Source organism: Mustela putorius, unplaced genomic scaffold (genome assembly GCF_011764305.1).
Source record: "Mustela putorius furo isolate JIRA1106 unplaced genomic scaffold, ASM1176430v1.1 tig00003845_pilon_pilon_pilon, whole genome shotgun sequence".
Taxonomy (NCBI): domain Eukaryota; kingdom Metazoa; phylum Chordata; class Mammalia; order Carnivora; family Mustelidae; genus Mustela; species Mustela putorius.
The window spans coordinates 16,759,310-16,772,177 of record NW_025421998.1 but is presented as its reverse complement, the minus strand read 5'-3'; the positions used below and the strand labels follow the sequence as shown (position 1 = coordinate 16,772,177).

Genomic DNA, 12,868 nt, shown 5'->3' with positions numbered 1-12,868 from the left:
TCACTTCAGAAATGACCTTGCACTTACAGAATCGATGAGCGTGTAAGGACTCTCCACGTCGCTATCGGAGGACGTGTACTGGGGCAGTTCCAACCTCACGGTGTAGTTTACACCCTTCTCAAAGCACACGGGGCGTGGAAGGACAACATACCTGCCCCCAAAAGAAAGGGAAAAATACCAACGCCAAGTCAACGTTTCGGTATCCAATCAACCCATCCCTCCGTCAAAGGTCTATGCAGATCACAGCAAAAGTAGAAAGGCAATGGTCCGTGTTCGGCTCCAGTTCTGAAATGCTAACAGGACGACTCGCAAGGCAAGGGACCAGAAAAAATATAATAATCTGCCCATTCATTCCATGAGCTGCAAACGAGCATCACACTGACCTCGAGCCGGGCGACAAGGACACCACCTGGTTGTCATCATCGGGAATAGTGTTACCGCATCGGCTGCTGGCTGGGATCTTTCCAGGTCGCTGCACTGTGATGACAGCTTTTTCCCAGTGGTCGGGGAGCTAGAGTAAGAGACAAGCCATCAAAGGAACATCCGCACTGGCCCGCTGCTGCCTGTGTATAAGGACCTCTCCCAACCGATCATTTGCCAAGTTTTAAATGAAAAACACTCACTTGCATTTCCCTTCTCTCTTTCTCATTTCCTCTGCTCTGGCCCCTCCTCCAGCCCTAATCTTGTCTCACTTGGACACCTAACAGCTTCCCTGCTCTCCTTGCCTTTCCCAGGGCCCTCTCTGGCCATCAGGCAACACAGCTCTAATCAGAAGGATCCCCTGCCCCAAACCCTGTAATACAGCGTCCAGGCTCATGTGTTGATCCCAGCATTCTTGCAACAGCATCTCCAACGATGCCCTTAGCCAGCCACGAGGACGCACTCCCAAAACCTTCTCCCCCTGCTCACGCCGTTCCTCACTTCCTTTGGTGTCAAAATTCCATCTCTGTTCTCAGGCTTAGAAATCATTCTTTATGGGATGTTTTGGCAGCGTCTGGCGCAGCTGGGTTGGTGTAAGAGGCAGGACTGTCCGCATCTCTGCCCTTGCCTTTTCCACCTTTTATTAAAGGTGGAGCACTCGTCTGAGCCTGGGGGCTGTGCAGGCCGTGAGGTCAAGCAGAGCGTCTGACACGTTCTGCTCACCTCCTCAGGTCTCAGCAAGGCTGAGAGCCTCATGAGGGATCACTAAAGGCTTATGAAACTGAATTTGAGAAAAATGTCCATTTTTGCTTCCCTGGGGGATAGAAAGTCAGAGAGGCTCCTCTATTCTAATGCAAACTCCGAATCTCACAAAAACTGCATCCATTGTCAGAAGAGATTTCTACCACCCCTGCTAGTCCCTGGAAGGTTTACCTGTGGTTCGTAGCGAATTATGATGTCATACTCCATGGAATATGGTATGTTGTCAATGAAAAACTCCAAATAAGCCCCTTCGGGCACTCGGACGAAGCCTGCTCCGGTCCAGGAAGGAATCCTGTCCTGGATGTACTGCCGCTCCACTATGCTGACCCCCTGAGGACAAGGGAAAATGGCTTTCCAGGAAATGTAACAGTTAAAGAAATCTGAAGTCACCCCAAGGTCAAAACTATAGTCATTCTACCTATTTTTTGCAGTCAAATTTACTTGGTAGAGGGTACAAGTTTTTGAGGCATAAAGAGGATATAGGTTACTTCTTGGTTTTCTGGTTGGGGTAGTCTTGGGACCTCGGAGACAGGACTCAAAGGCTTGGGAGACACCTTCTAGGATAGAGCCAGGAATGAGCATAAAGAAAGGAGAGAGAACGTCCCAAACACTTTGTAAGCAAGCTGAGGAGTGACGAGCTACTTCCCAGATTTTCTACAAGGCTAGTCCTGTATCTGGTAGACGTGCTCACCCCCTCACTGTGTTCATCTCAAACTCCAAGTACAACTGAAGAAACATCAGATCATCACGAGGGCTCCCTACTGAGGAGTTGATTCTGATTGTCAGGGAGACTGAAGATTGACCAATTTCAGGTAACTCGAGCACGCCTTTGAGTTTGCTCACAGATCACGGATAACCACTGTGATCAGTCACCTCCAAAGACCAAGTCCTTCATTCTCTATACATATGAGTGTTTGGATCTACCCTTCGGGAAGTTTATTACCCTGCCTTCAGATCTGGTCTGGCTTTGCGACTTCTGACCAACACAACGTGAGAAAATGACCTTCCGAAACTCTGGAACCTAGGCTTTAAGAGACCTGGTGGTTTCTCTTGCCTCCTTCTTGGAAGCCAGATGCCGCGCTGTGAGGGAGCTCAGGGTGGCTACTTGGGGGGGCCTGAGGCGGGGGGCGGTATGTGGTGGAAAATGCCCAGCCTGCCTCTAGCTGCTTTGGCCACCCTGCTGACATGCTATGGGTACCTTTGAAGCCACTACATTTTGGGATGGCTGCTTACACAGCGATGGAACTCCCATCTGAGTATTTACCCTATGACATCAACAGTAACTTCGGAGCACAAGTGGAGGAGTGAAAGAATGAAAAAATAAGCACCCCCCCCAAAAAAAACCCACTGAAAGCCTCATCAGTGAAACTTTCAAAGTCTCTTTGTGAGTTACAGATTTACCCAGCTTTAAATAGCACTGTTCTCAAAAAGGCACGGTCCCCATCCTGTCAAGAGCTATAAAAATGCTTTGTAAATGGACTCTTTAAAACACTTGCATACGCTATGACTGCCCCCTCCCACCGAACCCAGCTTCTCCCATCTGCCCGGCACCCCCCTACTTACAGGCCCAAAGTTGGCTTCTTCTGCTTCGTAGATGTAGTGATCCAAGGTGGTGAAGTAGTACCCAGACTCCATCTCATTGCACTGGCGCCCGATGACGTGGGGGCGGCACGCGCACTGGCCTGACTCTGCCGAGCAGCTGGGTGGGGGGAGGGACAGCAAAGCAAGTCAGCGGGGCCACCAGGCTTGAGTGAAGCCACCTGACACAGTTCTGCATTTTCTCCTAAACATCAAATGGCTGAAATATGCATGTAGGGTTTTCTTATTTTTTCACTAAAACAAATACATGGGGAAAAAAAAAAAAAAAAAACAACTCCTGCCTATGACTTAATTGCAAAGTCTACAGCTGAAAGCTCCCCGTGACCTGGTCTTTTCAGTTTTGTCTTGCTGGTCTTTCTTCACTATGCTCCATCCCCGCCATACTGAGGTTTTTCTGTGGATGCCGCCTACGTTCTTGCTTTGCTCTTTTATATCTTTTGCCAGATTTCCAACTGCAATCTCGTTCCTGGGCCTCAGACCCAAAGACCCAACTTCTAGAAGGTCCGTGCCGACTTAGCAGTCCCTGACGTTAAAGACAGATCCCAAAGGGCAACGACCAACTGCTGCCTCTATTCTCTGCTGGGGACAGAACCCTGTCAGCCAGTAACTTGACCAAGGCAGAAGCCTTGAAGTTATTCTCTGGGATCTTTCATAGCTAAGCAGGAACCCAGTTCTGTGACTTCACAGCCCGGCCTCTAGGGCTTCTCCTCCCACGTCCCACGGGCTGTGCCGTACCTTCCTTCATTCTCATATTCACAGTAAAACCGGCTGCAGCCTCTCGTCAGTGTCCTTGTGGCTGAGGTTCCAACTTTACAACCTGGACCACCACCGTCCACACAGTGAGCTGCCCTAATGACCTTCCTAAGATGCACCAACTGCATCACTTCCTGGCCTCGAGCAGGGGCACCAGGCTTCACAGTCTGGCCCTTCTCTACCTTTCTAACTCCCCCTCTCCCCTCACTTCTCCAACTCCAACCATATGGAACGGTTATGGTTTCTCCAATGCACGCGGGGGTGGGGGGGGCTGTGGACCCTTCCCTTGGCTTATGTCATTCCTGCAGCCTTGAATACCCTTGTCCCCCATTCACTTAGCAAAGAGCCACCTGTCCTTTCAAGACTCGGCTCACAAAGAACTCCGCTGTGGCCTCTCCTGACCATCACTCTCCACCCCACAGAACGAGCCCCCTACTCTTTTGCACCACCTCCTCTGTGCAGGAGGAACATTGTGGTTACAACACGTACGACACAACCTGTCACATACTAGTTGCTCGTGGAAGCTGAGGGGTTGTGTTTCAAACCCTACTGGCCTTTCAAAGCCCAGCCCAGCATTCAGCCCTTCCGTGGAGTCGCCTTTGGTTTCTGCTACCCTCGAGTGGTGCCTTCTGAGGGCTCTGCTACTCTTTATCTGTATTGTTAAGACATTTATTGCTTTCTCTCTCGTAGTGTAACCACTGACAGACCTGCCTGACCTGCCGCTAGACAGCAAATTGCTTCAAAGTTCGGACTGTGCCTCCCTTACCTCAGTTGGGCCCTTCACACCCTCGTGGGGTCTGGCCCAGTGCACACAGCGCACTCAAACACTGACTGAACAAATAAATGCACGAAGGATACACATTCTGAATAAAAAATATTAAAAAAAAAAAAGAAAAATAGGAGATTCATGCAAAAGGAAGAACTTTAACTAAACACATGGTTTCAGGTAATAAAGTCTTCTGGATAGACTTAACATACTCATTTTATTCTCAGCCTATGTCTCTTTTTCGGTGAGTCCAAGGTAAAACCAAATTTATGCACCCATTCTTACTTCATTCAAGTCAAGACGGGGTTTGGAATTGTTACATTAAACCCGTTCCCAGTGTTCAGATTTTTTCCTAATCCCAAAGCCCATTTGAACCAAGTCTCCAAGGCAAGTTACAACCCTTGGAAGACAGAACGCTCCAAGGTATTTTACCAATGTCCCCCCCTGCCCCTCAGCCCTCCCACAGCCCCAGCCAAGTCTTCCTCCCACAGATCACGTGAATGGCTCCTACCAAACAGGACTACGAGCGCTTCACACCCCAGAGCCAATTCCCAGAGGACACACCTTGCTGCAAGGGGCAACTAGCCCTCTTGGGGCACAGTCCACCCACCAAAGCCATTTTCCAAAGCTCAGGCATCAGACATCCCATCCTATGAGCAAAAGAAAATCCTTCTTTCCTCCCCAGCAGACGCTTCCTGAGGGAACACACGTGTACAAACAGCAACCACCGAAGAAGGAAGCAACCAGACTCTGCACACGGCAGCAGCAGACAGCACGCAAGTGAAGGGGACCGTACCGACGACACGCGGACGCCCGATTCTGAATTCTGAAGGTGAGACAACTCACGAGAACCCAGTCACGTGAGAGGAGCTCCCGTAACACCTGTCCTGGCCATCGCAGGCCGCTCTGTGTCCACAGCGGGAAGGATGGTCTCCGACAGGCCCGCCGCCTCCTGGACGCCTGCACCCCGAGCAAATGTGTTCCTGTGGCTTCCCCTGGCCCTGGACACCGAAGCTCCAGCCCTGCCTGTGCGCTTCCTGCCACCAAGGGGCCATTCCCCTGGCTGGCCCGCCTGTCTTCTCTGCCTCGCCTCCGTCCCCAGCTGCTTGTCACCCCTCCTGCTCACATTCCCTCAGCTCTGCTATTTGTCAGATATAAAGATCTTCTGATTTGGGCTGAGCCGTGACCTTCCCTGTCCTTTCTCCTCGATACCCACGTCTTGCTTCACGATGTCTCTGCCCTCAGCAGTGTCCTCTCGCTGTCACGGTGGCCGCTATCACGGAACAGCATGTCATGCCATGCCTGTCACTCCGGCAGCCGCCCCGCGGGCCTCTCACGCTCTTCTCCCCGCTGCCCCATCCAGCCCGCCAGTCCAGTGCGGCTGCCGGCATTTCATCAAAACCCACAGCTGTTTCTTCTCTGCTTTTACCAAGTCGTGATGCCTCTGCCTGGTTGCCAGCAGCCTAGACAACCCACCCTCTGAAAACCACAGCGGCGCTTTCTGCTGCCACCTTTTGCCTCCGGATGAGCCCCAGGGCTCGTCGCCGTCCCTTGCGAATACTGACCCTTGCGAATCCTGACCGAGCAAACGCTGGGCTTCCTGCTGTCAGCACGCTCACATTTTAGTCCGTTGTCCATTTTCCTCTGAATCAATCCTTCTTTGGTAACTCCATTATTTTGAAAGGATATGGGGAAAGAAAAACGAGGGGGGAAATAGTCCCTGCCCCCGAGACCTTACCCTCTAACTGGGGACATAAACGGTCAAGCAACCGAGCACGACAACAAAGCCAAACGCAGTGAGTGCCGAAACAGAGCCACCAGCAAAGTTCTCAGGCTGCCAGGGAACCACTGTTCACCTCCTTGGGTGACCCCTTGGGGGACTGAAGAGCAGTCACGGAAGCCACGCTCCCAAGGTGGCAGAAGATCGTGACAGATCTTCAGGCAGAGAGAGGACAGGAATGACAGGTGCAAAGAAAGGTCCTGGGGGGCTGTGAGTGGAGCTGGTCACAGTCAGACCAGGTCTTGACCATGTGCCACACGTATTCCATCTCTGGGCCTTCACCCGTCTCCCTCTTCCCAGCTAGAAGGCCCTCTTGCCTCTCCGTCCTGCCTCCCAAACCTCTCTCAGCTTTCAAAAATGAAGCTCAAATCCTACCTCCTCCCTAGAGAGAAAAGATTACAAGTAATTACCCTTCCTGTGTTCAAGTAAAAATCCTATCACATAGAAATAGTACCCTTGACAAGTTCATAGGTTCCCCACCCTAGCCCCCATACCACCAAATTTCCCTGTAACTAGATACAGATTCCAGGTGCTGGATCCAAACGATAGAACAATGACATAAGACACAATAAGTCAGACCCTGGGGCAGGCAGAATAATGGCCCCCAAAGATGTCCCCATCCTCACCCCCCAGATCTGTGGACACGTTACTTCACATGGGACCAGGGGCTTTGCTGACGGGACTGAGGTTCAGAACCTTGAGATTATCCAGGACTGCTCAATCTAATCTCATGATGACTTCAAAGTAGAAAAGGCAGGCAGAGAAGTGGGGCGGACATGAGTCTTGAGGAGGATTTGACCCACTGTGGTTGGCTTTGAACATGAAAGCTATGAGTCAAGCGATGTGGGCAGCCTTTAGAAGCAGGGAAAGGCCCCTAGCTGACAGCCAGGCTCTCAGGAACCTCATCCTACAACCAAAAGAAACTGACTTCTCTGGGCACCTGGGTGACTCAGTGGGTTAAGTGTCTGCTTCAGCTCAGGCCATGATCTCAGGGTGTTGGGATCGAGTCCTACATCGGGTTCCTTGCTCAGCAGGGAGCCTGCTTCTCCCTCTGCCCCTCCCCCTACTTGTGCATGTGCACATGCTCTCTTTGTCTGACAAATAAATAAAAATCTTAAAAAAAAAAAAAAGGAAGAAACTGAATTCTGCCAATTCTGCCAATGACTCCCATGAGCAGGAAAGACGTTCTCCCAGAGGGCCTTCAGACAGAAACACAGCCCTGCCAACATCTTGATTTTATTCCAGTGAGACTGGCCATGTCTAACATACAGAACTGTAAGATAAGAAGCTTATGCTGTTTTAGGCCATCAAATGGAGGTAATTTACAATATCAGCAATAAAAAACTAATACAGGCCCTATTTTTTTCTCAATGGGTGAAGGCCAAGATTATGAGGAACACAGATTTCTCATAAATGTAGAAATTAGCCATTTACTTCAAAAATTCTATTAGAAGGGAAATTCTATTTTATTTAAATAGTGATCAGTGGAGAAAATACTATATAGTTTCAACTTTTCTCTATCACTAAGACAATGGTACAAAAAAAGGGAAAAAAAAAATCATTCCTGAGAACCACACCCTGGCCAAACACTGGTATCTCTTCTCTAATTCTGATCACAAATAAACACTGGTTCCACACTGATCAGCAGTCCGTGTCATCTGTTTTGCCAGGACAGCTTCCCTCCCAAGCCTACAGCTAAGTAGAATACCTTCATAAATGTGTTCTATGCATCTCTCTCTATCTAGTCATCTCAGGAATTAACAACGGGTGAGATACCATTACCATTCAATGCACTGATGAAAATATGGAGTAACTTCTGCTCTGGTTCCCAAGTATAATAAATTTCAATTATTGAGCACCTACAAGGCCACATTGCTGAGCACAAACAGAAATGCAAAAACAAGTAAGACACAATCCCTGTCCAGAGACCTTTTAAGAGACTAACAGGGATAATACAGATCAGAATGAAGTAAGTCCTATAAGAGACGCAGAAGGAAAGGGCTGTTGAAACCTCGAGGGGGTTTGGGGACTTCAGTCCAGAAAGTAGGAGCGGTGGGCTTCCAGCCAGACTCCAGAGTTCCAAATTTAATGGATGCAGTAATTTTGAAGGATGCTATAAAATTGTTTATAGTTTTCAAACATTTACGGGTATCTCGCAACCATTCTAATTAATTTATTCAAGTAGGTTACCTACTAGGCAAAGCTTCAGGAGTCTAGTATAAGTCACATTATTTAAATTAGGGCTTACTTCTCTAAAAATATTTGAAAATTCAGATTACCTGTTAACATAATAGACACGGAATTACTGAAGTCTTATTCTACAAAAAGCCATTCAGCTCATTATACAAAACGTTCTCAAACTTCTTCCACTTTACATGGTTCTGACATTAAATTATGTCTCTGGCCAAAGTACTTAATGGTCTGGGATCACAGCTAGAGACTGCTACTCCCATTCGGAATGCATATTTTGTTTTTACATCGTAGATATCTTCCTCCAATTCTTTTACTTGATCAACATTTCCTCCATATCTACTATGCACACGAGGTCGAGCAAAGGAATATCATCAGGTAGAAGACATCTGGGCATGGCTGCAACAAATCAGTCATTCAGCAGGTCTCTCCTAAGTGCCCACTGAGCACCAAGCCTTCTCCTCAGGGCTTAAAGCCTTGATTAGAACCACTATTATGCTATGGGACTCCTAGAGGAGGTCCTCGTGGGGGAAAACTGAATAGGATCACTACCAAACACTGCAGAGTCACGGCACTAGAGAATTCTCTTAAGGCTCTTTCTTTTTCCCATCAGTGATGCCATTAGATTGGGCATCTCATCAGTCATGCTAGGAAGATCAAATTCCCTGTAAAATCCTCACTAAAATGTTTTACTTCACAAACCCTCTTGATTAGCACACTCTGATTTCTATAAGTTCTTGCAGGAGACACGAGGGACAGCCCAGGGGCTCTGTGTGGGCGGATCTGAAGACAGGAAGCACGTGCGGAATAGGGAAACCGAGGAAGGGGTGTGAGGAACAGAATCCACTTATAGTAAAGGTACGTATGACACTCCTGAGCTCACGACATGAGAACTGTGCATGCCCCTTTCATCTACTCAAGGATTTTAGGAACGATGCCAGTTTTGCATCCAGCAAGCAATGACTGAAGGAAGCAGCAGGTGCTCGGGAGCCATGAAGGAAATAAGGAGAGGGGACTGCAGAAGCAGACAGCAGCTTGTCTTCCCTGCTTTTATGGAATCGTCCTGGATTCCTCCCCTCTGAAGGTTTTCTAAGAACAGAAATTCACCCTGGAGTTTCAGATCTACACGCTGTCCCGAGTACCACAGCATCCGGAATGGAACAAACCCAAATACGGAGGCCAGAGAAGAATGTTCTTGCTGCCTAAATTCCTGTTCCTTCCCAGCAGACTGCTACGGTGTTGGGAAATAATCTTGGGAGAGTCGGGCTTCTTAGTACATGGATCCTGCTTGATGAATTCAGCTTGCTGTCTCAGGGGAGAGTCAGGCCACAAGGAAACATCTGCCCATCCCCTCAGCAGTCACTTACCCTCTCTACCAGATGTTCGCAGTCTGACCCCGTTACAGAGACCCAAAGGCTCTTTGACTCAGGGGTGGTTAATTACACGCCCACAAACCTAACGTCTTTGCCAAATGTGTATCGGGATTGATCTCTGGTAGAGCCTCACGTCTCATCTCTTCAAGGGACACCAACGTGTTTCAATAATGAAAAACGATTACATGCAATTTTCACCAATAGACTTGGAAGTTGAAAAAGAAAATAAAAACCAGAAAGAAGAAGAAAATGAAAAGATTCTTAACGCAAATCAAAATGGGAGTTCATTTTCCAACTTTTTTTTTTTAAAGATTTACTTATTTATTTATTTGAGAGAGAGAGAAAGAGAGAGAGAGCGTGTGCATGATCGGGGGTAGGGGAGAGAAGAGGGAGAAGCAATCTCCCCACTGAGCAGGTAGTCTGAAGTGGGGCTCGATCCCAGGACCCCAGGATCATGACCTGAGCTGAAGGCAGATACCTAACCAACTGAGCCACCCAGGTTCCCCTCTTTTTTTTTTTTTTTTAAGTAATTTATTTCTTTGAGTAGACTCCACCCAGCCTGGGGCTCAGACCCATGACCCTGAGATCAAGAGTCAGGCACTCCACTGACTGAGCCAGCCAGGCGCCCCTCACTTTCCATCTTTGAGATTGGTGAGAAACACAAGTTTACCAAACGCTGGTGGGGTCGGAAAGGAAGGTGCTTTGGTAACCAGGTGGTAGGAAAATAAACTAACACCATCTGTCCGGAGAATAATCTGGAAACCTCTATAAAAATCAAAAGTTTTATATTTTGACTCAGCGATTCCATCCTGGGAGTCTCATCTACAGGAAAAATAGGAAATAAATTGTGGCACTTCCACACGATGGGATATCAAAAAAAAAAAACAAAAAGAGAGAGAGAGAGAGGTCGACGAACACATGCCATTAAAAAGAAAAGGGCCCGTGAATACATGTTGACATGAAAATGGATCCCGGCTAAGAAAGCAAGCCGCGGAATAGTGTGCATACAGGGAGGACTTTGTGTTTCCAAAATTGCCAGTAAAGTCAAGTGGGAAATCATGGGCTTTTTTGTGTTTGTACTTGTCTGTTATTTTTTTTTTAACCTTGTTATTTAAAAAGAAGAGGAAAGGAATTATAATTTTCAATAGGTATTCTGAGTTCTATTATTAATTTCTAGAACTTGAGAAGCTGCTAACAGTAGCACTTATAGCCGTGGATCCTGGGGGGAGAAGGGTAGAAAGCTACCTGTCTTACCCACTGGGATTTAAAAAAAAAAAAATTTATTTATTTGACAGAAAGAGAGAGAGAGAGAGTGCACATGAGCAAGGGGAAGGTGACAGAGGGAGAAGCAGACTCCCCACTGAGCAGGGAGCCTGTTGCAGAACTAGATCCCAGGACCCTGGGATCATGACCTCAGCCCAAAGTTGACGCTTAGCCATCTGAGCTAGTCAGACACCCAGGTTTTTTTTGTTTTTGTTTTTGTTTTTTTTAAATTTGACAGACAGAGAGATCACAAGTAGGCAGAGAGGCAGGCAGAAAGACAGAGGGAAGCAGACTCTCTGCTGAGCTGGGAGCCTGATGCGGGACTCGATCCCAGGACCCTGAGATCATGACCTGAGCCAAAGGCATGACTTAACCCACTGAGCCACCCAGGCACCCCAGAATTTTTTTTTTTTAAATGGGCATACGTTGTTTCCATAATTTAAAAAATACCATAAAGTCCAACACTATTAAAAACCAAGAAACAGAAACATACTTCGAGTCTTCAAAGCAAACTCTTGGAATGACTAAATCTCTGAAAACATTAAGACCCCAGGTAAACTAAAGGTGCCTATACTTTCCACCTCTTCTGCAGAGACACTGGCTGTCATACTACTCCCAGAGATGGGGACAGCTCTCTGAGGGGACTGAGCGCAAAGAAGAGTGTACATGTGGCTTCACTCACCTATTGTTTAAGGCCCCTCCAAGATCACAGTCGCAAGGTCGACATCCATCCAAGTCGTTGCTTAAGCCCCAGTGCTCTGGCTGCACAAGAGAAGATTTAAGGTCTGAAGGTCGGTTCCTGTCATTACACAACAGACTCAACAAGAAACAAGTTATGGCATGTCTTGCTCGTTCCACCGAATGCTCTTTCATGCCATGCAAGCAGAAAGCTTTCAAGAGGAACGAGCACGAGTGTTCTGAGCTACAACCCAGGCTGCCGGTCACTGGGGTAGTAAACACCCAACTCCAGATCAGAGCAGTTTCTGCCCCAAGCAAACAGCCATCCTCCGAGAGGAAACAGGAGCAAATATTAAAAGTACTGTAGAGAGTTTTGGCAAATATCTGGCCAGCGTTTACATTTTCCCTGAGTTCAGCCCGTCGGAAACTCCGTGAGCCAAGCTTTTGAAAGGACTATCTATGTCCAAACAGCATGAAGCAAGTATTTTCACCAGTGAAAGGTGAGGAGATGACCGAATCCTGAGTCCAGTGCAAGTGGAAAGAAAAGGAAAAAGGACAGAATCTACACAAGGGAGAAGAAATCGACAAATACGATTTCCTAACGAGCAGATAAAGGCCAGGCTTCCAGAAACTGATGTTATACATGCAAATATGCATATATACAGCTCATAAACATAATTTGAGGTCAGTGGACCACCCCCCCTCACAAATTATAAAGGAAATCGCAAGAATGTTATAAAAGATACGGGGTAATTTCAAAATTATTCCTGTAATCACTCTACCCGGAATCACTACAGTGAACTTTGTGGAGTATTTCCTTCCAGATTTTGTTTTTCTTGCTGCCATTTTTTCCTGCACAATCAAGATACTACTCACATCCTGTGGGTGTTTTTTTTTTTTTTTTTTAACACCAGCATAAGCATTTCCTCATGCTATTGTCATTTACAAAGGCAACAAAATATCACACTGTACAGAAGCCCCCCAGTTTACTTCAGTATTTTCCCCACTGTTGCTTCTAAGTTTTTTTGGCTATGATTGGTATGAGATGCAATGAGTCTTCTGGTGATTACATCTCTGTCCAATCTTCTGCTTATTTCATTAGGAAAGATTCCCAGAAGTGGGATTACTAGGTCAAAGGGTATGCACATTTCTACAGGCTACTGATAGCTTACTTCCAAAATGCTTTTCTTGCCAAGTACGAACCAACATGCATTTCCATCAGCAACTCGGAGGACCAGCCCCACATTATGTCCTTACAGTTAGCAACCCCATTTTTAAAAACTT

The 12,868-nt window shown here is 47.3% G+C and overlaps 1 protein-coding gene and 1 long non-coding RNA gene across 5 annotated transcripts in view; one reads left to right on the top strand and one right to left on the bottom strand.

Annotated features, from left to right (window-relative positions):
- LAMB1 (laminin subunit beta 1) overlaps window positions 1–12,868 on the bottom strand; it is a 67,605-nt gene that overhangs the window by 32,111 nt on the left and 22,626 nt on the right. The window contains exons 13-17 of the mRNA XM_004739520.3: window positions 11,589–11,668; window positions 2,746–2,881; window positions 1,354–1,512; window positions 384–511; window positions 28–151 (exon numbers count right to left, since the gene is read on the bottom strand). Coding sequence (XP_004739577.1) covers window positions 28–151; window positions 384–511; window positions 1,354–1,512; window positions 2,746–2,881; window positions 11,589–11,668 — 627 coding nt within the window. The remainder of the gene's footprint in view (window positions 1–27; window positions 152–383; window positions 512–1,353; window positions 1,513–2,745; window positions 2,882–11,588; window positions 11,669–12,868) is intronic.
- Window positions 1,490–5,468, top strand: LOC106006574. 4 transcript variants are annotated; one of them, XR_001180701.2, is made up of 3 exons: window positions 1,490–1,578; window positions 4,225–4,480; window positions 4,989–5,468. It is a non-coding gene; the product is annotated as an uncharacterized LOC106006574 (long non-coding RNA). The 4 variants fall into 4 exon arrangements; XR_006609582.1 differs by having other exon boundaries at window positions 4,986–5,468; XR_001180702.2 differs by having other exon boundaries at window positions 1,508–1,994.